The 27,608-nt window shown below is 34.9% G+C and overlaps 1 protein-coding gene across 5 annotated transcripts in view; it reads right to left on the bottom strand.

Annotated features, from left to right (window-relative positions):
- The window catches only part of WDPCP (WD repeat containing planar cell polarity effector), a 381,708-nt gene that overhangs the window by 203,682 nt on the left and 150,418 nt on the right, over positions 1 to 27,608 (bottom strand). For all 5 annotated transcript variants that reach the window (XM_045054268.1, XM_045054270.1, XM_045054269.1 and 2 more), the window contains 2 exons: positions 21,499 to 21,687; positions 18,142 to 18,265 (listed from right to left, as the gene is read on the bottom strand). In XM_045054268.1, coding sequence (XP_044910203.1) covers positions 18,142 to 18,265; positions 21,499 to 21,687 — 313 coding nt within the window. The remainder of the gene's footprint in view (positions 1 to 18,141; positions 18,266 to 21,498; positions 21,688 to 27,608) is intronic.

A 27,608-nucleotide genomic window follows, 5' to 3' on the forward strand; every position in this document is an offset into this window, starting at 1 on the left:
TTTAAACAGGATTTACTGACTCTGTTTTGAAAGATAATGACTCATGTTTTCTCCATCTCCCCTTCCTCCAACTTCCAATTCTTAATACAGTTCTGTTTTTTATATTATCCAAGATAATATTCTGTTACTTTTCTAATTATAATTTCTATAGTTGTTTAGTATTAGTTACTCACAAAACGACTGCTTACTACCAGGCTTCTTTGTTTTTCTGTTAGATTCTCCATTTTTGAGAAGACTTTTATTTATGCTCATTATTAAGCATTTTGTCCACAAAAGGTTCAGAGGTGTTATATTGAGGTCTTTACTGTTTGATTTACTTGCCTATTATGTCTAATCTTGACAGAAATTTCAACTAGGTGTAATATTCTTAGATTGCACTGCTTGATTTTTTTTCATTTCAGGGACTTTTTTCTTGTATTATATATTTTAGTACATCGTCTTTTCTCATTATCCTACTGTTGAATTATCTATCTTCTATATCTAATACATATTTCTAATTGCTTTAATTCCTTTGCCTTTTCATCTACATTCACTGTGATTATCTCAAGTATGTCCTGATTTCCAGTAGTTATCCGTTCTTTCTGGTGTGGTTTCCCTTTTTTTAACTGGAGTGTTTAGACCATTTACATATAATATGATTATTGACAAGTTTTGGTTTTAAATCTTCCACATTACTATTTGTTTTTCAATTGTCTTTTTTTCTGACATTCTTTTGGATTGAATATATTTTATGATTCTATTCTATCTCTTAATTATCAAGATTTTTCTCTTATAATTCTAGGGATAAGCCCAAGTTTCAAATGTCATTGCAAGAACGATGATTTCATGTAAGTACTGCTCAGAAGAGAAATCAAGTTGAGGCTCATGTGAATCAGCAAAATAGGTATGCCCTTATTTTGAAATAATCAACTTATTATAAATATTCAATTTTAGGTCAAGTTTTACTATTTACATCTGCTTCAATAGTTACGATCAGAGTATTATGTTCTAATAATATAAGGATGGTTTATTATTAGGGATCTGTCAATAAAAGTGTCAACAAAAGCCACCTGGGTGGCTCAGTAGGTTAAGTGTCTGACTCTTAATTTCAGAGTAGGTCATGATTTCATGGTTACTAAGTTTAAGCTCCATGTCCAGCTCTGCGCTGACAGCATGGAGCCTGCTTGGATCCTCTGTCTTCCTCTCTCTCTGCCCCTCCTCCACTCACACATTCTCTCTCTCTCTCAAAATAAATAAATAAAATAGGCTATCTTTATAAAGGGGCATATAATCCTATCTGAAGATCTCCAAAAGGCATTCAATAAGATACAAAATATTTTTCAGACTCTTAGTAGCTTAGGAAGAGACAAATGTTCAGCTAACATGATTTAAAAACACACTAACAGGGAGGATTCTGGGAAGACGGTGGAATAGGAAGCACCAGATATCTGTCAGCCCACCGAGACAACAACTGCCCTGTCAAAATCTGCCTGATGTAACTATTTTGGAATTCTGGAATCTACTGAAGGCTTGAAACTTCCAGGGAAAGACTTCGAAGGTAAGCTGAGGCTAATTTTGGTCAATTCCAGCTCTTACCACAGTAGCAGTTACCAATCCCCCAACCCCAACCATATGGCAAGCATCTCTGCATGTGTTCCTGGAGCAACTTTCATAACTGTGGGAGCTAGGATGGGGGAAAGGATCCTGTCCTCCAAATACTGGGTAACTGTGTTTTGATCGTTAATTGCTGTTTCTGAACACATAAGTACAAAGAAGCCAGGGAGCCACCTTTGTTGTGTCTCTCCCCCCCTCCCCCCAGGCATTGTTACAAGCCCTTTCCCCTCTGGCTGAAATGAATTTCAGGGGATTTTAAGGGTCCTCTTTCCCCTTCTTCATCTTTTGCTTTCTTCTCTTTTGAGAGTCATCCATTAAAGACTAGGAGATTCAGAAGCCACTGCATATATAGTAAAATTAGAAAATGACCCTGCATAGCCAGGGAAAAGTTCAGAAAAGACCTAAGAAGACATTAAATTTATACTTAAAGCTGATCTTGGCACAGAAACACCTAAAATGATCAAAAAACAATAACCATTACAAAAAACAGTAAACCTTGGGTAAGGAAGAGAATCTGATTTCCAGAGTTACTAAATTATTATATTCAAATGTCCAGCATTCAACAACAAAAAAAATCATAAGGCATACAAAGAAACAGGAAAGTATGGTCCTTTCAAAGAAAAAATAAATCAACAGAAACTGACCAAGGAAAAACCTAATGGCAGATATACTAGACAAAGACTTTAAAACAATTGTCTCAAAGATGCTCAAAGAACTGAAGACATGCAGAAAGTCAAGAAAACAATGTGTGAATGAAATGGAAATCTCAACAGAAGGAGAATAAAAAAAAATGAAAAGGAAATTCTGAAGCTGAAAAGTACAGTAACCAAAATGAAAAATTCACCAGATGGATATGAAGCAGAGTTAAGCAGGCAGAGGAAAAAAATCAGTAAACTTGAAAAGAGAACAATGGACATTATCAAGGGTCAGGAACAGAAAGAGAAAAGATGGAAGAAAAGTGAAAAGAGCCCAAGGGACCTGTGGCACACCATTAAACAGACAAACATATGCATCATAGGAGTCCCAGAAGAAGATAGAAAGGGATAGAGAGAATACTTGAGGAAATAACAGCTGAAAACTTCCCAAATTGATGAAAGACATGAATATAAACATCCAAGAAGCTCAATGAACTCCAAGTAATTAACTCAAAGAGACCCATACAGATACACATTATAATACAACTTTCCAAAGATAAAGAGGGAATCCTGAAAGCAGCAAAAAAGAAATTAATCACATATACAAGGGATTCTCAATAAGATTATAGGTAGATTTCTCATCAAAAACTTTGGAGGCCAGAAAACAGTGGAAAGATACATTCATAGTGCTAAAAGGAAACAAAAATCTATCAACCAAGAATCCTATATCTGACAAAATTATCCTTCAAAGTGAGGGAGAAATTAAGACATTCCCAGATAAACAAAAGCTGTGGGAGTGTGTGACCACTAGACCTGTCCTGGAACAATCGCTCAGGGGGATCCTGCAAGTGAAATAAAAGAATACAAGATAGTAACATGAAGCCATTTGGGAAAATAAAGATCTCAATAAAAGTAAATACATGGGAAATTATAAAAACTAGTATTATTGTAACAATGATTTATAACTGTACTTTTTTTAAATTTTCTATATGATACATTTAAAAAACAAGTATTAATGTAAAAGCTAGCTTTATTGTAACTCTGGTTTGTAATTCCAAGTCTTGTTTTCTGTAAAGTTTAGGAGACACTTAAAAGGATTGTTAGTGTATGTTTTGGGGCATACAATGTATAAAGATGTACAGCAGTCCCCCTGAACCTCCTGTGGTTCTGCTTTCCACAGTTTCAGGTACCCATGGTCAACCGTGATCCAGAAGCCAGTGATCTTCTTTCTTACATATTGTCAGAAGGTCAGTAGTAGCCTAATGCTACATCACAATGCCTGCATCATTCACCTCATTTCATCTCATCAGGTAGGTATTTCATTATCTCAAATTATTACAAGAAAGGTGATACAATACAATATGATATTTTGAGAAACAGAGACTCCATTCAGATAACTTTTATTACAGCTTGTCGTAAGTGTTCTATTTTATTAGTAGTTATTGTTGTTAATCTTGTTATTGTTGCCTAATTTATAGATTAAACTTTATCACAGGTATTTATGTATAGGAAAAAACAGTATATATACAATTCAGTACTATCTGTAGTTTCAGGCATCAGCTAGTGGTCTTGGAACATATCCCCCATGGATAAGGGGAGACTACTGTAATTCTCTGCAATCAACAACTGAAAGAATTAGGGACAGAGCTGTAAAGCTGGCTTTTTGTAAGCTACTGAAATTAAACTAGTATAAGTTTAAGTTAGAGTGTTATAACTTTAGGATGTTTAAATGTTATCCCCATGATGACCACAAAGAAAACAGGTATAGAATATACACAAAAGGAAATGAGAAAGGAATTTACACATTTCACTACAAAAAAATGAACTAAACACAAAAGAAGATAGTAATGAAGGAAATGAGGGACAAAAGCACTATAGCACATAGAGGAAACAAATAGCACAATGATAAAAGTAAGTCCCTCCTTATGAGTAATCACTCTAAATGTAAATGAAATAAATTCTCCACCCAAAGACAAAGACTGGCAGAATGGACAAAAACACATGACCCAACCAAATGCTGTTTATAAGAGACTCATTTGAGACTCAAAGACACAAACAAATTGAAAGTGAAAAGATGGAAAAAGATATTTCATGCAAATAGTAACTAAAAGAGAATAGGAGCAGCTAAACTAATATTAGACAAAATAGACTTTATTTTTTTAAGTTTATTTATTTTGAGAGAGAGGGAGCAGGGGAGGGGCAGCAGGAGAGAGTGAGAGAGAATCCCAAGCCTGAAGTGGGGTTCAATCTTAGGAACTGTGGGATCATGACTGGAGCCAAAATCAAGAGTTGGATGCTCAAGCCAACTGAGCTACCCAAGTGCCCATAGACAAAACAGACTTTAAATCAAAAAAGGTTATAAGAGATAAAGAAGGACATTATATATTAATAGAAAGTTTACCACAGCAAGGTGATAAAACTATTATGAACATTTATGAACCTAAAGACAGATTATCAAAGTATATGAAGCAAAACCCCACAGAATTGAAGTCAGAAATAGGCAGTTCTACAACAGTTGGAGACTACAAGATCTTACTCACAATAATGGATAGAATAACCAGACAAAAGATACATAAGGAAATAGAGGACATAAACGACACAATACACCAACTAAATCTAACCTATACAGAACTCTACCCAATATACACAATTTTCTCAGGTGCACATGGGACATTTTCCAGGATGTACCATATGTTGGTACAAATTAAGTTTCAATAGATTTCAAACAATTTTTTGTCTTACCACAACTAGATGAAGTTAGAAATATATCACATAAGTAAAATTGGGAAATTCAGAAAATTGTAGAAATTAAACAATACACTTTTAAGCAACCAATGCATCAGAGAAGAAATCACAAGGGAAATGAGAGAACACTTACGGATGAATGATTTTAGGGTAACACACCAAACCTACGAGACACAGCACTAAGGGGGAAATTTACAGTTATAAGCACTTACATTAAAAAACAAGAAAGATCTAAAATCAACATTTTAAGAAATGTTAATGTTTATTTTTTTTAACATTTATTTTTTTTGAGAGACAGAACGAGGACAGAGCATGAGGAGGGGAGGGGAGGGGCAGAGGGAGAGGGGGAACAAAGAAATTAATGCAGGCTCCAGGCTCTGAGCTGTCAGCACAGAGCCTCAGGCAGGACTTGAACCCATAGACCGTGAGATCATGACCTGAACTGAAGTCAGATGCTTAACTGACTGAGCTACCCAGGTGCCCCAAGAAATGTTAATGTTTAATTTATATTTTAAGAAATGTTCTAGAAAAAAACAAATAAACAAACAACTAAGCCCAAAACTAGCAGAAGAAAGGAAATAATAAAGATTAGAGTGGAAATAAATGAAAGGAGAATAGAAAAACAATAGAGAAAAGCAATGAAACAAAAGTTGGTTCTTCAAAAAGATCAACAAAATAAACAAACCTTTAGCTAGATGGACTAAAAAAACCGAGAAGACTCAGATTACTAAAATCAGAAATGAAAGTAAGAACATTACTACTGATTCTACAAAAATAGAGAGTATTATAAAAGACTACTATGAACAATGTACATCAAAATATGGAATAACCTACATGAAATGCACAAACTTCTAGGAAGACAAAAACTATCAAGACTAATACACGAAGGAACATAATCTGAACAGATTTATAATTAGTAAGGAGATTAAATTAGGACTTAAAAATCTCCCAACAGAGAAAAGTTCTGGACCTGATAGCTTTACAGGTGAATTATACCATACATTAAACAATACCTATAACCATTTTTCTCAAACTTTTCCAAAAAAATTAAGAGGAGGAACCATTTCCTAACTCATTTTACAAGGCTAGCATAACCTTGATACCAAAGCCAAAGGCAGTATAAGAAAACCACAGACCAATATACCATATGAACACTGACACAAAAACTTCAACAAAATACTAAACAAACAGAATTTAGTATTATATTAAAGAATTACACATTATGACAAAGTGGGATTTCCTGGAATGTAAAAATGGTTCAACATACAAAAATCAATTAACATATTTTGCACATTAACAAGATGAAGGGGAAAAAGTACATGATCATCTCGGAATGAATCATGATCAATTCATGATCATCTGCATTGATTCGGAAAAAGCACATGATAAAATTCAACACCCTTTCAGGATAAAAATGCTCAACGAAATATAAATAGAAGGGACTTCCTCAACCTAGTAAAAGCCCTATATGAAAAGCCCACACTAGACATCATACTATATGGTAAAAGAAAGCTTTTCTTTTAAGTTCAGGAAGAAGGCAAAGATGCTCACTCTTGCCACTTACATTCAACACAGTATGGAAATTCAAGCTAGAGTAATTAAAGAAAAAAAAAAAGGAAAAAATAAGCATAAAAATTGGAAAGGAAGAAATAAAATTATCTCTTTGCTGATGATATCATTGTATATGTGGAAAACCCTAAAGATTCCACAAAAAAAGCTGTTAGAATATATGAATTCAGCAAAGTAACAGGATACAAAGTCAACATGCAAAAATCAGTTGCATTTCTACACACCAACAATGAACAATGTGAAAAGACAATAACAAAATTAATTCCTTTTACAGTAGCATCAAAAAGAATAAAATTCTTAGGAATTCACTCCACCAAGGAGGTAAAAGACTTATCCAATGAAAATTAAAAAACATTAAAGAAAACATAAATACATGGAAACACATCCCATGTACATGGATTAAAAGACTTAATATTGTTAAAATGTTGATACCACCCAAAGCAATCTACAGATTCAATGAAATCCCTACAAAAATCCCAATGATGTTATTTGTAAAAATAGAAAAACTCATCCTAAAATTCACATAAAATCTCAAGAGACTTCGAATAGCCAAAACAATTTTGAAAAACAAGATCAAATTGGAAGATTTATGATTCTTGATTTCCACTTACTGCAAAGTAATCACAAATGGTGAAGCATTGGTATGGTATTGGCATACAGATAGATATATAGACCAACAGAATAGAATACAGAGCCCAGAAATAAACCCTCACATATATAATGAAATTATTTATGTTATTTATTCTTTTTTAAGTAAACTCCATGCCCCACAGGTGGATGAACTCACAACCCTGAGATTGAGTCACATGCTTTACTGACTAAGCCAGCCAGCCAGGAGATCCCTATAATGAAACACTGTTTGAGAAGGGGGCCAAGACTATTCAATGGGGAAGGCACATTCTTTTCAACAAATGGTGTTTAGAAAACTGGATAGCCACATGCAAAAGAATAAAGTTGGACCCTCACCCAGTAAGCGTATATAAAAATTAATGGAAAATGGATCAAGAACCTAAATGTGAGACAATAAAACTCTCAGAACAAAACATAAGATGAAAGCTTCACAGCATTTAATTTGACAATGATTTCTTGGATATGACACCAAATGTGCAGGTAACAAAAGAAAAAAATAGACAAACTGCACTTTATGTAAATTTAAACATGTTGTGCACCAAAAGACACCATTCACAGAGTAAAAAGGAAACCTACAGAATGGGAAAAATGTTTGCAAATTATACATGTGATAAGGGATTAATATCCAAAATATATGGAGAATTTTTAAAACTTAACAAAAATACAAACTACCCAATGCAAAAATGGGCAAAGGACTTGAATACAAATTTCTCCAGATATACAAATGGCCAATAAGCACATGAAGATGTTCAACATCACTAATCATGAGGGAAATGTAAATCAAAACTGCAATGCGATACTACCTCACATCTGTTAGGAGGGTTACTATCAAACAACAGAAAATAACAAGTGTTGGCGAGGTAGTAGAGAAATTAGAACTCTGTGCACGGTTGGTAGAAATGCAAACTAATGCATTTCACTACTGAGTATTTACCCAAAGATTACAAAACAGTAATTCAAAAGGATATATGCACCACTGTATTTATTGCAGCCTTATTTACAATAGCCAAACTATGCAAGCAGTCCAAGTGTCCATCAATAGATGAATGGATAAAGATGATGTGGTGTGGTATATATATTTATATAATGGAATATTATTCAGCCATAAAAACGAATGAAATCTGGGCAAATGCAACCACATGGATGGATCTAGAGAGTATAACGCTAAGTGAAATGAGTCCATTAGAAAAAGACAAATACCATATGATTTTACTCATATGTGGAATGTAAGAAACAATACACACACACACACACACACACACACACACACACACACACAGAAAGAGAGAGGCAAAACAAGAAACATACTCTTAATTATTATGGAGAACTGACGGTAACCAGAGGGGAGGTACTTGTGGGGGATGGGTGAAATAGGTGATAGGGATTAAAGAGTACATGTATAATGAGCACTGAGTAATGTATAGAATTGTTGAATCACTGTATTGTTCACCTGAAACTACTGTAACACTGTATGCTAACTATTCTGGAATTAAAATAAAAACCTTAATAAAATTTTTTAAAAAGTATACATCACAAAATAACTGACAGCATCATCCTAAATTATAAAAGAACAGCAACTTTGTCGTTGAAGTCACATTTAAGAGTGTCCTACTGCCACTGTTATTTACTACACAAGAATGAGCAGTATAAATATGGGAAAGGGGAAATGATAATTATTTATACACAACATGCTTGTCCACTTTGGACAAAATAATCAACTGAATAATTATTAGAAATAATTTTTAAATGTTCAAAAAGGTAATCCACTAAAAAATTAGTATACAAACATCAATAGTTTCTGGTATACCAACAATCATAAATTAGAAGTTGAATTTAAAAAATATCTTACCCCAAAATAGGAAAAAACTACAATAAAATATAGAGGAGTAAACATGAAATATGCACATATAAAAATATATCTAGGGATGTAAAGGAAAACTTGAATCAATAGAGAGAAACCTGTTATTGAACAGAAGAATTCAGTATTATAAAAATGTTGATTCTTCCTAAAATTAATCCATATATTCATAACTATTCTAATCGAAATCCTCATGAGATTTCCTTTTTTTTTACAAAGTAACAAAGAACCCTAGAGTTCATCTGAAATTTTAAAAACTTATTATAATTCAGAGACATTTTGAAGAGTGCTTCATATTGTACACAAAGTTATAGTAAATGAAATGGTATGGAAAGGGCATGGGGATAGATTATTGGAAATAGAGCCCATAAATTAAATGCTGATAAAACAGGCAGGCAATAAATACATATTTAATAGGCCAAATGTAACAAGCAAGAAGAACTGGTGGGAATCTGTGACAAAAGGGAGAATATAAAACCATTATGGATGGGACATGTGCCACTCTGCTCTGATTGTTGTCTGAAAAATGCAGGTTCACTATTAACAAATAATCCAGTGAGGTTTTTTTTTTTTTTTAAGAAAAATCATAAATTAGGTTTTAATGCAATGTCAATTTTTTTTAATTAAGTAAACTTTACCCTCGATGTGGGGCTGGAACTCATGACCCCAACAAGAGTCACATGCTCTTCCAACACAGCCAGCCAGGTGCCCCTGCAATGTCAATTTTTAAATGCTGACTCAAATTCTTAAAATGTGTGTGTATGTGTGTGTGCATGTGTGCATGTATGTACGTGTGTGTGTGCACGCACGCGCACATGTATGCATGCATATACAGACTATAGTGGATGAGCATGACTTTGTGACTGCTGCCTAAAGTTATTCTGTAATTGTTAGTATGGAATACAGTAAGTTCACAAGTCATGAGAAAATGGATCTTAGGACAAGTGCCCAGAGAGAAGAGAGAAAATAAAGTTGGATCTATGTGTTATTTCTTATGCCAAAATTATTTTCAGTATTAAAGAATAAAATGTAGAATATAAAGTCATAAAGGTGATTAAAAAAAACAGAGGTTGTATGCAACCACAAAAGACCCCGAATAACCAAAGTAATGCTGAAAAGAAAACAAAGCTGAAGGTATCACAATTCCAGACTCAAGCTGTATTACAAAGCTTTAATCATCAAGACAGTATCATACTGGCACAAAAACAGACACACAGATCAATGGAACAGAATAGAGAACCCAGAAATGGACCCATAAATATATGGCCAACTAATCTTTGACAAAGCAGAAAAGAGTATCCAATGAAAAAAAAAAAAAAAACAAGTCTCTTCAGCATATGGTGCTGGGAAAACTGGACAGCAACATGCAGAAGAATGAAACTGGACCACTCTCTTACACCATACACAGAAACAAATTCAAAATGGTTGAAAGACCTAAATGTGAGACAGGAAACTATCAAAATCGTACAGGAGAAAACTGGCAGGAACCTCTTTGACGTTGGCCACAGCAACTTCTTACTTGACATGTCTCTGGAAGGAAGGGAAATGAAAGCAAATGTGACCTCGTCAAGATAAAAAGCTTCCACATATCAAATGAAACAATCAACAAAACTAAAAGGCAACTGACAGAATGGGAGAAGATATTTGCAAATGACATATCTGATAAAGGGTTTAGTATCCAAAATCTATAAAGAACTTACCAAATTCAACACCTAAAACACAAATAATCCAGTGAAAAAATGGACAGAAGACACGAATAGACACTTTTCCAAAAAAGACATCCAGATGGCTAACATACATATGCTTAACATCACTCATCATTAGGGAAATACTACTCAAAACCACAATGAGATACCACCTCACACCTGTCAGAATGGCTAAAATTAACAACTCAGGAAACAAGAGATGTTGGCAAGGATGTGGAGAAAGGGGAACCCTTTCACACTGTTGGTGGGCAAGCAAACTGGTACAGCCACTCTGGAAAACAGTATCGAGGTTCCTCAAAAAATTAAAAATAGGGGCACCTGGGTAACTCAGTTGGTTAAGCGTCCGTCTTCGGCTCAGGTCATGATCTCACAGTTTGTGGGTTCGAGCCCCGCGTTGGGCTCTGTGCTGACAGCTCAGAGCCTGGAGCCTGCTTCAGATGCTGTGTCTCCCTCTCTCTCTGCCCCTTCCCCACTCATGCTCTGTCTCTCACTCTCAAAAATAAATAAACATAAAAAATTTTTTTAAAAATTAAAAATAGAACTACCCTACAACCCAGCAATTGCAATACTACATATTTATCCAAAGGATACAAAAATGCTGATGTGAAGGGGCACACGCACCCCAATGTTTAAACAGCACTGTCAACAATAGCCAAATTATGGAAAGAGCCCAAATGTCCATCAACTGATGAATGGATAAAAAAGATGTGGCAAATATCTACAATGGAATACTACTCAGCAATTAAAGAGAATGAAATCTTGCCATTTCCAACAACGTGGATAGAACTGGAGTGTATATTTTTCTAAGCGAAATAAGTCAGTCAGAGAAAGACATATCATGATGTGAATTTGAGAAACTCAACAGATTAACACAGGGGAAGTGAAGGAAGAGTAAGATAAAAAGAGAGAGGGAGGCAAACCCTAAGAGACTCTTTTTTTTTAATGTTTATTTATTTTTGAGAGAGAGCAAGCACACGCATGAGTGGGGGAGGGGCAGAGAGAAGGAGACACAGAATGTGAAGCAGGCTCCAGGCTCTGAGCTGTCAGCACAGAGCCCGACATGGGGCTCGAACCCACAAACCGTGAGATCATGACCTGAGCCAAAGTCAGCTGTCTAACCAACCGAGCCACCCAGGCGCCCCAACCATAAGAGTACTCTTAAATACAGAGAACAAACTGAGGGTTGCTGGAGAGGGTGTGGGGGGGATGGGTTAAATGTTAAATGGATGGTGGGCATTAAGGAGGGCACTTTTCAGGAAGAGCACTGGGTGTCATATGTAAGAGATGAATCACTGGGTTCTACTCCTGAAGCCAAGACTACACTGTATGTTATCTAACTTGAATTTAAATTTTTAAAAAAGGCCAAAAAAAAACAAGAAAAAAGAAGGTAAGTATTTTTATAATGCTGGGGAGAGAAGTTCTAAGAATTAGGAAACCATAATGCAGAATAGTCATATATTAATTAACCTTATCAAACTCCTTTAGGAACAACAACAACAACAACATGCATGTAATAGACTGAAAAACGAATGGCAATATGGGAAAAGATATTTGCAACAAATGAAAGATTATCAATAATATCCAAAGTTTGCTTAAAAATCCATAAAAAAGGTAAACATTCCAATGGAATGGATAGACGATTTACAAAAAAAAAAAAAAAAAAAATTCCAAATGGTCAATAAATTTACAAAGATCCATACATATCCACCAAGGACATGTACATGAAGAGCAACATATTTTATAGTAGCCCTAAACGCAACAGAAATGTCCCTGAACATTAGGATATATAAATAAAATGTGATGTATTCTAATAGTATATGTCATGAGAAGATAAAAGAATATTCAGTAATAAAAATGAACCTAGGGGTGCCTGGGTGGCTCAGTCAGTTAAGCATTCAACTTCGGCTCAGGTCATGATCTCCCGGTTTGTGAGTTTGAGCCCTGCAGTTCAGGCTTGTGAGGACAACTCAGAGCCTGGAGTCTGCTTCAGATTCTGTGTCTACCTCTCTCTCTGCCCCTCCTCCACTTGCACTCTGTCTCTCTCTCTCTTTGCAAATGAAATCATTGACAATGATTATTGATTTTTAAATTAATTTCTACTACGTCATTTTGTGTTTTCTGTTTTCCATCTTTTTTTTTAATGTTTTGTCCCCCTGTGTGCTGCACCCTCCCCAAATTCTTGCCTTTTTTTGTGATGAATTTGTTCTCATCCAACATATTCACTCTGTTTGTTTGAAAATTATATAATGTTTGCATTTTTTTAGTGATTGCCCCAGAAATTCTACCGTGTACATTTTACTTAATAAAATCTAGTATTGGGGCACCCGGCTGGGTCAGTTGGTTAAGCATCCGACTTCGGCTTGGTCATGATCTCGCAGTTCATGGGTTCAAGACCCGCGTCAGGCTCTGTGCTGGCAGCTCAGAGCCTGGAACCTGCTTCGGATTCTGTGTCTCCTTCTCTCTCTTTTCTTTCCCTGCTCGCGCATGCTATCTCTCTCTCTCCCTCTCTCTCTCTAAATAAATAAATAAAGATTAAAAATAAATTTTAAAAAATAAATAAAACCTAGTATTAGTAGTATCTCTATCTTCTTCTTGAAAAGCATAAAGACTTTAGAATACTTTACCTTCTTCACTCATCTTCTGATTTATATACTGTTATTGCCCAGAATTTTATCTTAATTTTTAATCCCTTGAATTAGATGTTAGTGTTTATGTTTTATACTATTGATTTTTATGTTCCTACCAGTTTAGTATTATATTTTGCCCACCATTGCTTCTTGCCTTTCATACCTTCCTTCCTTATAGTTCAGAGAAGATGCTACCCTCCAACGGTCATAGATTGCTGTGGAGATCTCAGATCCCATCTCCCCATTCTGCTTGAGCCCTAGGCTTTGTCTCCTACACTCTGAATATACAAGCCTTCCTAAACCAAGCTCCTCACTACCAGGTGCCAGCACACGCCCTCAAGGCAAACTTCGAGTCTGCTTACTCTAGTGGAATCAAGCATCCTTGCCATTTCTACCTGAGTGTTTCCCTTAGTTTCCTGCCACGCTTTAAGCAAATATTTTAAATATATTATCCAGCATGTTTAGATGATCTGACCAGGAAGTTTTTCTCTGCAAATAATTCTGTGTTATTTCCTAAATATTCTTAGGTAACTATTTTAGTATTCATATTCTTTGAATTGAGTTCATATAATGGTTTTACTTACTTTACTGTGTATGCTGCGTTAGTGAAAAGTGTAACCAAAAAAGCCATTTAGAAACCAAGCTGGTCAACAACTTTAGTCACAGAATAATTTTTGTGCCTATCATATATATGTATTGCATAAGCTAAGAACCATTTTGAAAGCTAAGAATAATTTCCAAAACACTACCTTTTTTTACCTGAACTCTAAGTATAAATATTGACCCCAACATAATATATATTTCCCTCCAACACCTTATTGTAAAAATTTTCAAACATCCAGGAAAGTTGAATGAATAGATTTACCACCTAGATTCTATCATCATTTTACAATATTGTTTTATTACATATCTATCCATCTCCCTTTCTTTCCATCAGTTCCTCTTACTTTTTGTTGCAGTGAAAAGGAAAATACAGGTATCACTAAACTCTGCCTGAAATATTTCATAAACATTGTATTTTTTAAAAATTTTTAAATGTTTATTTTTGAGAGAGAGACAGAGCACAAGTGGGAGAGGGGCAGAGAGAAAAGAAGACACAGAATCTGAAGCAGGCTCCAGGCTCTAGCTGTCAGCACAGAGCCTGACTTGAGGCTCGAACTCACGACCCGTAAGATTATAACCTGAGCTGAAATCGGACACTTTGCTGACTGATGAGCCACCCAGGTGCCCCACAAACATCTTATTTTTATTTCTAGGCAATAAAGTTCCCTTTTCCAACTTACTTGCTTACCATTTTCTAATAATTGAAAAGCATGACGCTATCTCTGTGCCACAATCACATTGTTCCATAGGAGTCAGAAAACAGTAGTCTTATAGTTAAGAGGGGAAATAAACAAGTAGAATCAATTAATTTTTAATCCTTTATAATATGTTTCCATGTTAGTAAAATAAGTTTCATATGTGGCACATTCACTTGAAATATTTGCCCTTTTATTTCATCAATATCTAGGAGTTCCTATTATAGTTTCTATTTGTTTATAATGAAAAGTTCTTACTTGTTAATACCTTCCTATTCAGTAGTTCTGGAGGACTATTCTATTTCATGAAGACAGGTGAACAATCATCTTCTCAACTTAGCTTAGGCAGTTGCATTTGCATTCTGTGATATTATGATTTATAGTAAGAAATATATATTTGGTTTTATCCCATTCCTAAAATCCTTAGAATTTCCTAAAAGAAAAGAAAGTCTTTTATTATTTGTAACAAGCCCCTTTCAACCACATCTGAGTTTACATTACAGAGGAGACTTTGTGAAAGCCCCTAGCATGGGGCCTTGTTGTCAGTGGAACCAAGCGCATGATTAGAGGATTGGAAATTTCAGCCCTATCCCCAGACCTGGGGCTGGAGAGAGGGTTTGGAGGTTGAGTTATTACCAATGGCCAATTATTTAATCAATCATGCCTACGTAATGAAGCCTGCATAAAATATCCAAAAGGAACGGGTTCGAAAAGGTTCCAAACTTGGTGAACAAGTGGAAGTGCTGGGAGGGTGGCACTCCTGGAGAGGGAATCGAGGCTTCATGTCCCTTCTCCTATAACTTGCCCTATGCATCTCTTCACCTGGCTGTTCACCTGTATCCTTTAAAACATCCTTTAAGGGGGTGCCTGGGTGACTCAGTAGGCTAAGCATCTGACTTCTGCTCAGGTCATGATCTTACGGTTCATGAGTTTGAGCCCCACGTCAGGCTCTGTGCTCACAGCTCAGAGCCTGGAGCCTGTTTCAGATTCTGTGTCTCCCTCTCTCTTCCCCTCCCCTGCTCATGCTCGCTCACTCACTCTCTCTCTCTCTCTCTCTCTCTCTGAAAAATAAATAAATGTTCAAAAAAATTTTTAATTAATATAAATAAATAAAACATCCTTTAAAATACTGGCAATAGTAAGTAAACTGCTCTTCTGAGTTCTGTGAGCTGCTCTAGCAAATTATCAAATCTGAGAAGGGGGTAGCAGGAAACTCCAATTTGTAGCCAAATTGGACAGAAGCTGTGGGTAACCTGGGGACTTATTACTTGCAGATGGCAGCTGAAATAAGGGCACTCCTGTAGGATTGATAACTTTACATGTGTGGTCTGTGTTAACTCTGGTTACTGTCAGAATTGAATTGAATTCTAGAACACCCTGCAGGTGTCAGAGATTGGTCAGTGTGGGGGGAAAAAACTCCCACCTATCTGGTGTCAAGAGAGTGAGTATGGGAATAAAGGAAAACACACTGAAGTTTTTTCTAGACAACTTCTATAGGTAAGTGTCTTACAACTTAATGATTTTATGAAATAGACTGCATCATCTATTTAAAATTTTACTATAGTAAACATTTTATTTAGCTGTTTTATCAATATTGTACCTCTACTGCTATCTATCTTCAATGTTAAAAGCCATGATTTACATTTACAGGGAACATTTCTTGATGAAAATTTATCACTTGGAACACATACAAAAAGGTGTCAAGAAAGGACATGAGAAATCAGTTTTAAAGTTTAGATTCATTTGCATTTGGAGGAAGACTGTCAAGATAAGTTTTCATACTTGCTAATGACAAAAAGATCCGTGTACTTCCTCTAATGTCAAGATAAAAACAAAATTGTATCAAAAAAAGTTATTTTAATAACCAAAATGGATTACTGTCCTCATACATGCATACTACAACCTCATGCATTATATGCTGTATGAAATTAAAATCAATGTAATATTTTATTCTTCTTTATCAAAAGAGCCCAATCTGGACTCAGGCAGTCTCAGTCAGCTTTACCAATGAGTGACCTTAGGTACATCCCTATTCTGCATGGTGCTTCTTTTCTTCATCTTTAACTTGAAATTCTTTATGATGGTCTTCACTGTTTAAGACTTATTCCATTATCTAATAACACTTTTTAGAGTATTAATATACTGGCTAGACAAGGTAAGGGCAGTAATGCAATTCTAGCACTTCACAAATACAAAGAAGTATTTAGCCTGTTCCTCTTCCTCTAAGCAGGAGAACTTCACAGCAGATTAAAAAAAAGAATAATTCCAATTTAAACTATTTCATTTAATTTCTTCCAAATGTATGCTTTTTTCATAATGTCATATATAGCCTACTATCAAAAGAACTAATAAACACTCATGATAACTGAAACAGTAGCAAAGCGTGCAAAAAAGGAAATGAGAAAATCCTGATATACCCCAAGGAAAAACATTTAATTCTAGGAATAACCTTTTTTGGGCTCTTTAGGCAGGAGGTAAATTCAGAAACAAGGAAAACAAAATATAGAACAAAGCAAAGAAATCCAAATAAATGTGACATCCGCCCTAGTATTTTTGGCATTTGTTCACACATAGAAAACAGCTTCATTCAGGATGAAGAGTCTCTTGAAATATGCTAAAATCATTCAGATAAAAAGGCAAGATTCAATTACAGATCATAATTCATGCAATATATCAACATTTCTCAACTTTTAAGACTGTTTTCCAAAGGCTTCACTGTTAGGTAGAGACCAAAGTACCACTTAATAGTTTATTTATTTGTCAAATAATGATACCCTCTCACAGGGTATGTTCTGAGAAAAAAGGAGAGATAATACATGAAATTGTTTGAAAGAGTTAAAAAGAACTATGACAGATTATAAATGAAATTAAAACTCAAAATTCAACTCGATGTAATACTTACCTTTGGTACATGAAGTTGATAATTCTCTTACTTCCTGTTATAAAATACATGATATATAAAAGTATACAACACATATATTTAATTAAAAGAATAATAGTTTTTGATGGACCCTGATGCATATCCCTCTCATCTTAAAAAATGGAACATTACTAGGGCACCTGGGTGGCTCAGTCAGTTAAGCATCCAACTCTTGATTTTGGCTCAGGTCATGATCTCACAGTTGTGAGTTGCTCTCTCTCCCTCTCCCTCTCCCTCTCTCTCAAAAAAATAAAAATAAAAATAAAATAAATAAAATTGACTTTACAAATAAAATTGGCTTTACATAGTATTGTTTGCTTTCATATTAAAGGGGAAGTTATATTCAAGCATTCTGATGATGTGTAAAAGCCCTAAACAATATTCAAATATATTCATTAAAAGGAAAACAAGAACATATTAAAGAGTATCAAGAGAAGATCTGTTTTTTCTCTTAGGAAATGGACTATTAGAAAACAGCCACATTATGGAATATTCTAATTAAAGAAGATGGTTCCTTAAATAGGTAGTCTGACATTAATCAATCCCAAGATATTGTTCACCTGAGCAAGTGATGGAAGAATCTTCTTGCATATTTGCTGATTTCATCTCTGTATTCCAATATAGTTGTATCCAGAAGTGGTCTTGTTGGAGCATAGAAGGTTCCAAGGCTTGCCTCAAGCTGTGCTGTGGAATTCAAACATAGCAGCACTGAAACAAGTGAAACTCCTTCAATTACAACAGAATACTCATGTTTGCAGTCAGTCAGGTTTTGCAAACTTGGATGAAATATGAGCTTGTTGCAGGAAAGATGAAATTAAAATATGACAGCTGGTACAAAAACAAACCTGTGTATAAACTTTCACTTGAGGCAAAGCTGACAATGACTCTGAGCAACAAAAAGCTGTCAAAACTGAAGAAATCCATAATGAACCAACCTCTCACCACAAATGGGTAATTAAAACAGTGACTCATCAAAGTAACACAGTTTGAACTAGTATTTCCAGTAGAATCAACTCACAGTGTGCTGAACATTTACTCTTTACCTAAAAGGAGAAAACTAACCTTTTTGCACTGGGGATTGAAAGAAGTATTAGGAATGTTTTAAATAAACATTTAAAAATAAATACAGCCCTACTGAAGTAATAACATCCTTCTAAGACAATTTTAAAGAAACAGTGAAAGTCCCCATACCTTCCCTAAATCTCATTCTAATAAACAAGATTGTTGGTTTTGTCCAAGTGTGAAAGCTAACACCCCTGGGAGGGATGTCATGCTAATCTGCTCTTGGTCAACTGACACCTTCCTAGGAAAAAAGGATTGGAGAGCAAGTTTTGATAAACCAGAGGGCTAGAGACTGGGAGAAAAAGGCACATTTTGCCTACTTCATAATTTTACCAAGCCATGCCTTTGGGGTTGTGTTTTCTCCCCCAAACACCTGGAAGTTATATAATTACAATAACGGTGAGCACTGTTTGAGAAAACTTCAGCTTACAGTAAAACTCCATTGATTTTTATGCCACTAAGTGCTAGAGTGAATAAAAAATTCCTTATTTAGCAAAACTCTAGTTTTAGGTATATTTGGGTTTGAAAGTATTAAATACCTCATCAGAGTAATTGCTATGGACTTGGCTAAGCTGTTAGTAATTTCTTTTTTTTTATCTCAAATCTAGACAGTAAAGTAAGATGAACTTCAGAGGTATTTTCTTTCAAAGCAGCAGTCAATTTAGATTAAAATTGAATACAGCAATGCTATTGTGAAAACAAGCCAGAGCCTCTTGCCATTGCTTGTTTTCTTGACAGCATGTTTCGTACTTCTGCAATGTTCAAACCTATATGGAACACTCATAACTCCCAGCACAGTTACAGATTCATTAGATAGCCCAGCTTGATGTTTAAGGCAGAAATGAAGATCTCAAAGATAACCACAACACAGCACAAATGAAAGAACTCACTGGGTTCCACTAATAAAAGGAAAACAAATTACCATGTCAAGTTTGTTAGATTCGGACAGAATAAATCTCAACAGAGAAGAATTCTGAATGTTTTAGAAATGTATTTTGCAGTTACTTGGGGGGAAATGCATATACCTACTTAAAATGTGCATATTCTGATAATCCAGCATCATGCAAGTCTTTTATTTTAATAGCCTAGTATCATACAAGCTTTTCATTTCCCTATCTTCCCAACACGGTGCCTTGAAAATATCCTTTATTAAAGCAAGAATCTGATAATGCCCATTTGTGAATTCCCTAATAACCTTTCTTACAACACTGGAATCTTACAACACAAATTCACCAAGGTGCTAGCAATTTCTCAGTGTCGTTGAGTGACAGTCAATATTTTATCTTCTCTACAATTCTTCAACTGTAAATTTAGCATCTCTTGCACATATTGTGTATACTATAACAGGCTTTCCTTACATATTCTGCTTTTTAGCCCCCTACTATGTACCTAATCTCTGAGAGTGTACCAATACTAAGAAATAAGTACTTGAGATAACTCTGTAGGCAGAAATATTACAGTAATATCTAGTAACCTAATTTAAAGTTATAGTCTTCTTTTTATTTTTAACTAATATTCATTAAATACCTATGGTAGGCCAAGCATTGGGCTAGGCATTTTCTCACTGTAGAAATACTGGACCCTCCAGAGATGGGTTGGACTACCTCCAAAGAGCACATTCAATTAACATTAAATAAATATTTATTGTGGGCCTCCTCTAAGAGTTGCGCCAAGTCCCATGATGTGAACTTCCTGAAGGAACCTGTTCTTTAAAATTACTAAAATGAAGGGTAGGTACAGAATTTTATCTACACAATTTGGTTACTTTGGAAACATAATGAAATGGAAGAAGAAAATCTATAAACATTCAAAGAAAATAGTAGGGAAAAAGCTCTCCAGTGAAGACCTTTTGACATATTTCCTGCTTTCTCTACCTTGTAAGTTACCTAGGGACATTTTTCATTGTCCAGGACTTCCCATCATTAATGTCAATGCTTCTTGCAAAGATTTGAAATAAAGACACAAGTGCAAGAATGTTTAGGTGCATTTTATATTAATAACTCATAATAAAAATAACATACACTGGATAATTGGAAAATACAAAAATGAATTTCATTACTGTATGTGCACATTATTTTTCTCTTTTTTTAAAAAGTGTCTTATCTGAGGGGCGCCTGGCTGGCTCAAGTCAGTAGAGCAGGCAACTCTTGATCTTGGGGTGGTGAGTTCAAGCTCCATGCTGTGCACAGAGCTCACTTAAAAAACAATGTCTTATCTGAGATCCTATGGGCATAATTACTTACTGAAGGAAAGCAGAGGAATCCAAGTAGGCAGAGAGGTATCGGAACTACCAGTTAAAATGAAAACAAGGAGTAGCAGCCTGGGCCACAATTCTCTCTCTCTCTCTCTCTCTCTCTCTCTCTCTCACACACACACACACACACACACACACACACACAGCACACACACAAATCAGTGGTAAGGACTACCATCTAGACAAAAGACTTGGAGTATGAGAGAAAAATACTGATGTCTAAAATGAAGGAAGAATAAGGACCTTTATTTGGGGCCCTCTGTCTACCAGCCCCTACAGAGTACATGGAATTCTCAATTTAAGTTTAAGATCTGAGCATATTACACACATGAACTTAGACTGAAATGTACAATGACTGCATTGTGAGTTCCAACACAGGTATACACAAAAAAAGTTGTTCTTATGTTGACAAATACTACATGCTAAGTACCATATGGATAATTATTTGATATCTGAGCTTGTCAGTTTTAATAGGGCATTAACATTTGTCTTTTAATCTCTGATAATACAATTCAAAAAAATCCTCAAAACATAGTAGACTCAATAAAATGTACTTCATATATATACAAAATCCATTTATGAAATATATTCCATGTCTGACCTTCTCTCTCTGGAGTGAGCTTTTGTCTAAGAAGATGGTTCACAATGGCACTCATGCTGATAAAGCACTGGTGGCCCAGAGTGTCCCAGTTCATACTGCTCAGGATATTTATCGCCTCATATATCTCATCACAGTGAATGTATTGGAATATGATGTCTATCAGGCCCAGCTGTCCTCGTGTGAAGATACCTGTCACAAAAAAGTAAAACCAAGTGATTCTTTTGAAAATAACAAGTAGATTAACAAACACAGAGTTAACATTTCCATAAAGGAAAAATAATCATTTCCTGCATAAGTGCTAGAAATGTGAGATTTAGGGGGGCAAGAATAATATGATTTTGTGGCTACCAGCTACCAACTCCATCTATCTTATGCCTGTCATTCAGCATATATTAATTAATTTATACTCCACATAATCAAACTATGTTCACATCAAAAGCCTGTCTTTAAACATATACAGCAGAGGCCTAAACAACAGATGGGGAAAATAGGGTTAGCTTTTGCGGTCTACCTAAAGATTCCTCTCTTGTTTATTCACTTTTAGGTAGACCACAATAGCTAACCCTATTTTTCGCACCAGTTGTTTAGGCCTCTGTTATATACATTTAAAGACACGGTTTTGATGTGAACACAATTCTTATTGACTAGCTCTGTTAGTTCTAAGTTGCCTTTACTCTTCAGCCCCACATACTTTGGTGTGGGTGGGGATAAGTACAAATAGCCATGACAAATATGACTATATATATGCTTTGAAGTCTGTTTTTATTAATGGGTGCTCTCAATTGATAGTTTTTTCATAGATACCACATACGAATTTATTTTAAATTGGCATTTAAAGACTATTCTTTTTGGGGCACCTGGGTGGCTCAGTTGGTTAAGCGTCCAACTCTTGGTTTCAGCTCAGGTCATGATCTCACGGCTTCATGGGTTTGAGCCCCACGTCAGGCTCTCTGCTGGCAGTGCAGCGCCTACTTGGGATTCTCTCTCTCCTCTAGCTGCCCTTCCCTCACTCATGCTGTCTCTGTCTCTCTCAAAATAAATAAATAAAAACTTTAAAAAAATTTAAAAAAGTAAAGACTATTCTTTTCTACTGAAGAAATGATCAGTGTTAATCCTGCTAGTGATGCCCTTCACAGCTAGTATTTACTATAAAATATCTTGACACAATATAAGTACATTAGTTTATCCTTTTAAAATGAAAGAAATCGGGACTCCTGGGTGGCTCAGTCGGTTGAGCGTCCGACTTCGGCTCAGGTCATGATCTCACGGTCTGTGAGTTGGAGCCCCACGTTGGTCTCTGTGCTGACAGCACAGAGCCTGGAGCCTGCTTCAGATTCTGTGTCTCCCTCTCTCTCTGACCCTCTCCCATTTATGTTCTGTCTCTCTCTGTATCAAATATAAATAAACATTAAAAAAATTTTTTTAAATAAACATTAAAAAATTTTTTTAAATAAAAAAATGAAAGAAATCCACCATTTTTTATTAAAAAATTTTTTTTAATGCTTATTTATTTTTGAGAGAGAGAAACAAAGTGTGAGCAGGGGAGGGGCTGAGAGAGGAAGACACAGAATCTGAGGCAGGCTCTAGGCTCTGAGCTGCCAGCACAGGGTCCAATGTGAGGCTTGAACTCACGAACTGTGAGATCATGACCTGAGCCAAAGTTGGACGTGTAACCAAATGAGCCACCCAGGCGCCCCAAAGAAAATCCACTTCTAATGTAAGAGAAGCAAGACCACAAAACAAAGGTGGGGCATTCTATTCTAATTTTATCATCTTTTATACATCCTTGATTTCATTTGAAACTAACAATTTCTGTGTAATTAAATGACAGTAAGTATTAGGGCTTTTAAGCAGGGTGGGGTTTTTTTTTTAATCTTTTAAAAATGGTTGGCTATAAAATACTTTTTCTTCAAAAGTAGCAATGTTTATTGATTTGAGTGAGTCCATAAAAATTTCTCAGTACAAATAATCATAAAACCAAACGAGAAAATGTATGTAAAATTATTTATAAGCTGTAAAGTATATAAAATATTACTGCAATTCTTCTTTTTATTACTATCATCATCAACATCATTTAACTGGAATAGTTACAGGTTTTAGGATTTTAAAAAATACATTAGTTCATGCAAAAGATGCCAAAATTCTTCATACTAACTTCAAGTCACATCAAAATAAGAATTTGTGCTATATGTAACAGGACTCAACTTGATAGGGAATCTGGGGAATTGCCCTAACCATACCAAGCAATAAAACCTCACTATTCTTTCTGTGTTGGTAGAATCATGAATGGTACTATCCAAAAGCCTTCACAAACTTGCAGTCAAGCACTGTAAACTCTCATAAATCAGGGTGGTTCCTTGGCAGTAGATATCAATGTGTAGGAACTTTATAGGAAACCAAAAATATCTGAAATCTGTTGATTCTGCTCGTACCCTAAGCAATACCTCTAGAAAGAGAAGAAACTTATTTGCTGAGAAAAAACACTAACATATAATCATAATCATGTTCAAAAGAGGATGAAGGGAAAATCTTAAAAAGTAGCCAAAGAAAAAAGACACAGGCACAAAGATATGAAAAACTGCAAACTTTGTTTCTGAAATTATGCAAGCCAGAAGACAACAGCAAGACTTTTAAAAATGCTTAGATAAAAATGAATTAAACTAAAATTATGTACCTTCATAATAAAGAGTTGGAAATTAATGAAGAACCATAACAATCTTAAATATTACTAATAATAGAGTTCTGAAATAATAAAGCAAAAATTGATAGAACTAAAAGGAGAAAAAGTGAAAGCCACAATTATAATTGGAATTTCCTCACTCACTAGTTGAGAGAACACATAAACAAAATCAGCAAAAATAGAAAATACTTGAAAAACATTATCAGTGAATTTGACCTGACATTTATAAAACACTTCACTTAACAGCAAAATACATTCTTTTTAAATGTAAATAGAATATCAACCAAGATGGATCATATTCAGGGGGCTAAAACAAACCTCAATAAATTTAACTGTTTTGAAATCATACAGAGTAGGTTCTTCTGACCACAACAGAATTAAATTGGATATCAATACAGAAAGAAACCTGGAAAATCTCCAAATATTTAGAAATTAATCAACATTCTTTTAAATAAACTATGATTTAAAGAAGAAACCACAAAGTAAATTAGGAAATATTTTGAAATGAAAAAAAACAAAAAGGAGTGCCTGGGCGGCTCAGCTGATTAAGCATCTGACATCAGTTCAGGTCATGATTTTATGATTCATGAGTTCAATCCCTGCATCGGGCTCTGCACTGACAGTGGGAAGCCTGTTTGGGATTCTCTCTCTCTCCCTCTCTGAGATTTAGAAAGGAAAATATAAACAAATAATATAAAAATATAACATCAAAACTTGTGAGATGTAGCTATAGCAGTACTTAGAGGGAAATTTCTAGCTTTAAGTGTTTTAATTAGAAAAGAAGGAAGGTCTAAAATCAACAATCCCAGCTTCCCACATTAAGAACCTAGGGAAAGTAGAGTAAATTACACCTAAAGTAAATAGAAGGATGGAAATGATAAAAATAAGAACTAGTAAATAAAGAATAGAGAAAACCAATGAAATCAACAGCTAGTTCTTTGAAATGATCAGTAAAACTGACCAATCTTGACCTAAATTCATAAAAAAAGAAAGCAGACATAACTTACCAATATCAAGAATAAAGACTACAGAACTACACACATTAAAAAATAGTAATATGAATAACTTTATACAAATAAACATAACGTAAATGAGATGGATACCTTGAAGGACTCAAACTATCAAATCTCTTGCAAGAAGGAATAGATAACTTGAATGACTCTATATTATTTAAATTTGAATTCATAGTTAAAGAATCTTTCAACACACATGTACATACATGCATGTACACACACACACACGCACACACACACACACACACACACACATACACACACACACACCCCCTTCATGTCCAGATGCCTTCATTGGTGAATTCTCCCAAATATCAGAAGAAGAAATAATATTAACTCTACACAACTCAATATACAAGAAGAGAGAGCACTTGACAACTTATTTCATCATGTTAGCATTAATTACACTGATGTAAAAAATGACAGAGACAGTACAGGAAAACACAGAGAAAACTACAGACCAATATCTCCCATAAACAGATACAAAAATCCTTAACAAAGTATTAGCAAGTCTAGCAATATATTAAAAAGATCATAGATCATGAACAAGAGAGATTTATCCCACAAATGCAAGCTGCTAAAACATCTGGAAACTAATCAATATAATTCACCATATGACCAGAAAAAACAATAATTTCAACAGATGCAAAAAAAAAAAAAACTTGAAAAAATTCAATATCTACTCAAGATAATATATCTTAGCCAATTAGGAATGGAAGGAAGGGGACTTCCTCAACCTAATAACATTAATACTAATAGTGAAAAGACTAAATGCTTTCCATCTAAGATCTGAAACAAAGCAAGGCTGTCCTCCCTTGCCACCTCACTTAATACTGTACTGGAGATTCCAGCTGATGTAATAAGGAACCAAAATAAAAGGCATACAGGTTGAATAAGAATATGTAAAACTGTTTTTAAATGCCATTGTCATAGTCATCTCAGAAAGTCCTAAAGAATCTACAAAAACATTATTACAACTGGAAATGAGTTTAACAGGGTACATGGTCAAGATTTTAAAATTTTATTTCCATATAATCCCAATGAACAATTAAAATTGTAATTAAAAATACTATTTGTAGTAGCACCCAAAAATATGAACAAAGTATGCATAAGATCTTTACACTTAAAATCAAAAAACACTGCTGAGAGAAATTTTATTGTTTTTAATTTTTTAATAAACTTTATTTATTTATTGATTGATTGATTGATTGATTTAGAGGTGGAGGGAGAGAGAGAAAATGCAAGTAGGAGAGGGACAGAGACAGAGGGAGACAGAGAGAATCCCAAGCAGGCTCTGCACTGAGTGCAGAGCCCGAGTTGGGGCTTGATACCAGGAACTGCAAGATCATGACCTGAGCCACAATCAAAAGTCAGATGCTTAACCAACTGAGACACCCAGGTGCCCAAAAATCACTGCTGAGAGAAGTTTTAAAAGATTTAAATAAATGGAGAGAGATACTGTGTTCAAAGATTGATAGACTCAATATTGTTAAACTGTCATTCCACCTCAAATTGAACTACAGATTCAACATAATCCCAATCAAAATCTCAAGTACTTTTGTAAAAGTGACAAGTTTGTTTTAAAATTTATATAGAAATCAAAGGATCTAGAGTAGCCAAAAACAATTTAGAAAAAGAAGAACAAAGTTGGAGAACTAACAGTAATTGATTTTATGACTTACTATAAAACCACAGTAATTAAGACAGTGTGGCACTCCCATATAGACATATAGATCAGTGGAAGAGAATAGAATCTATTCATAAACACATACATATATGGTCAAGGCAGTTCAATGGAGAAAGGACAGTCTTTCCAACAATTGGTTCTGGGACAAATGAATATTCATATTTAAAAACTAATTTCAGGGGCCCCTGGTTGGCTAAAATTTTTTTAAAAATTAGGGGCGCCTGGGTGGCTCAGTTGGTTAAGCGTCCGGCTTCAGCTCAGGTCATGATCTCACAATTCGTGGTTCGAGCCCCGCATCAGACTCTGTGCTGACAGCTCAGAGCCTGGAGCCTGCTTGGATTCTATGTCTCCCTCTTTCCCTTTGCCCCTCCCCCACTCATGCTCTGTCTCTCAAGAATGAAAAAACGTTAATTTTTTTTAATTAATTTTAATCTATGCCTCATAGTATATGCAAAATTTTAACTTGGAACAGACCATAAACCTAATTGTAAGAGCTAAAATGTCTAGGAGGAAACAGGGTTAGACAAACACTTCTTAAGATGGTACATAAAAAACACAAGTCATAAAATAATTTAAGAACTGAATTTCATTCAAATTAAAAACTCCTGCTACCCGAAACACGTTGTTAAATAAATGAAAGGTAAAACTATGAGCTGGAAGAAAAACATTCATAATACTAGTGTCTCACAAAAGATTTTTATTCAGAATATATAAAAACTCTTACAACTCA

The sequence above is a fragment of the Felis catus genome, chromosome A3 (genome assembly GCF_018350175.1).
Source record: "Felis catus isolate Fca126 chromosome A3, F.catus_Fca126_mat1.0, whole genome shotgun sequence".
In the NCBI taxonomy this organism is placed as follows: domain Eukaryota; kingdom Metazoa; phylum Chordata; class Mammalia; order Carnivora; family Felidae; genus Felis; species Felis catus.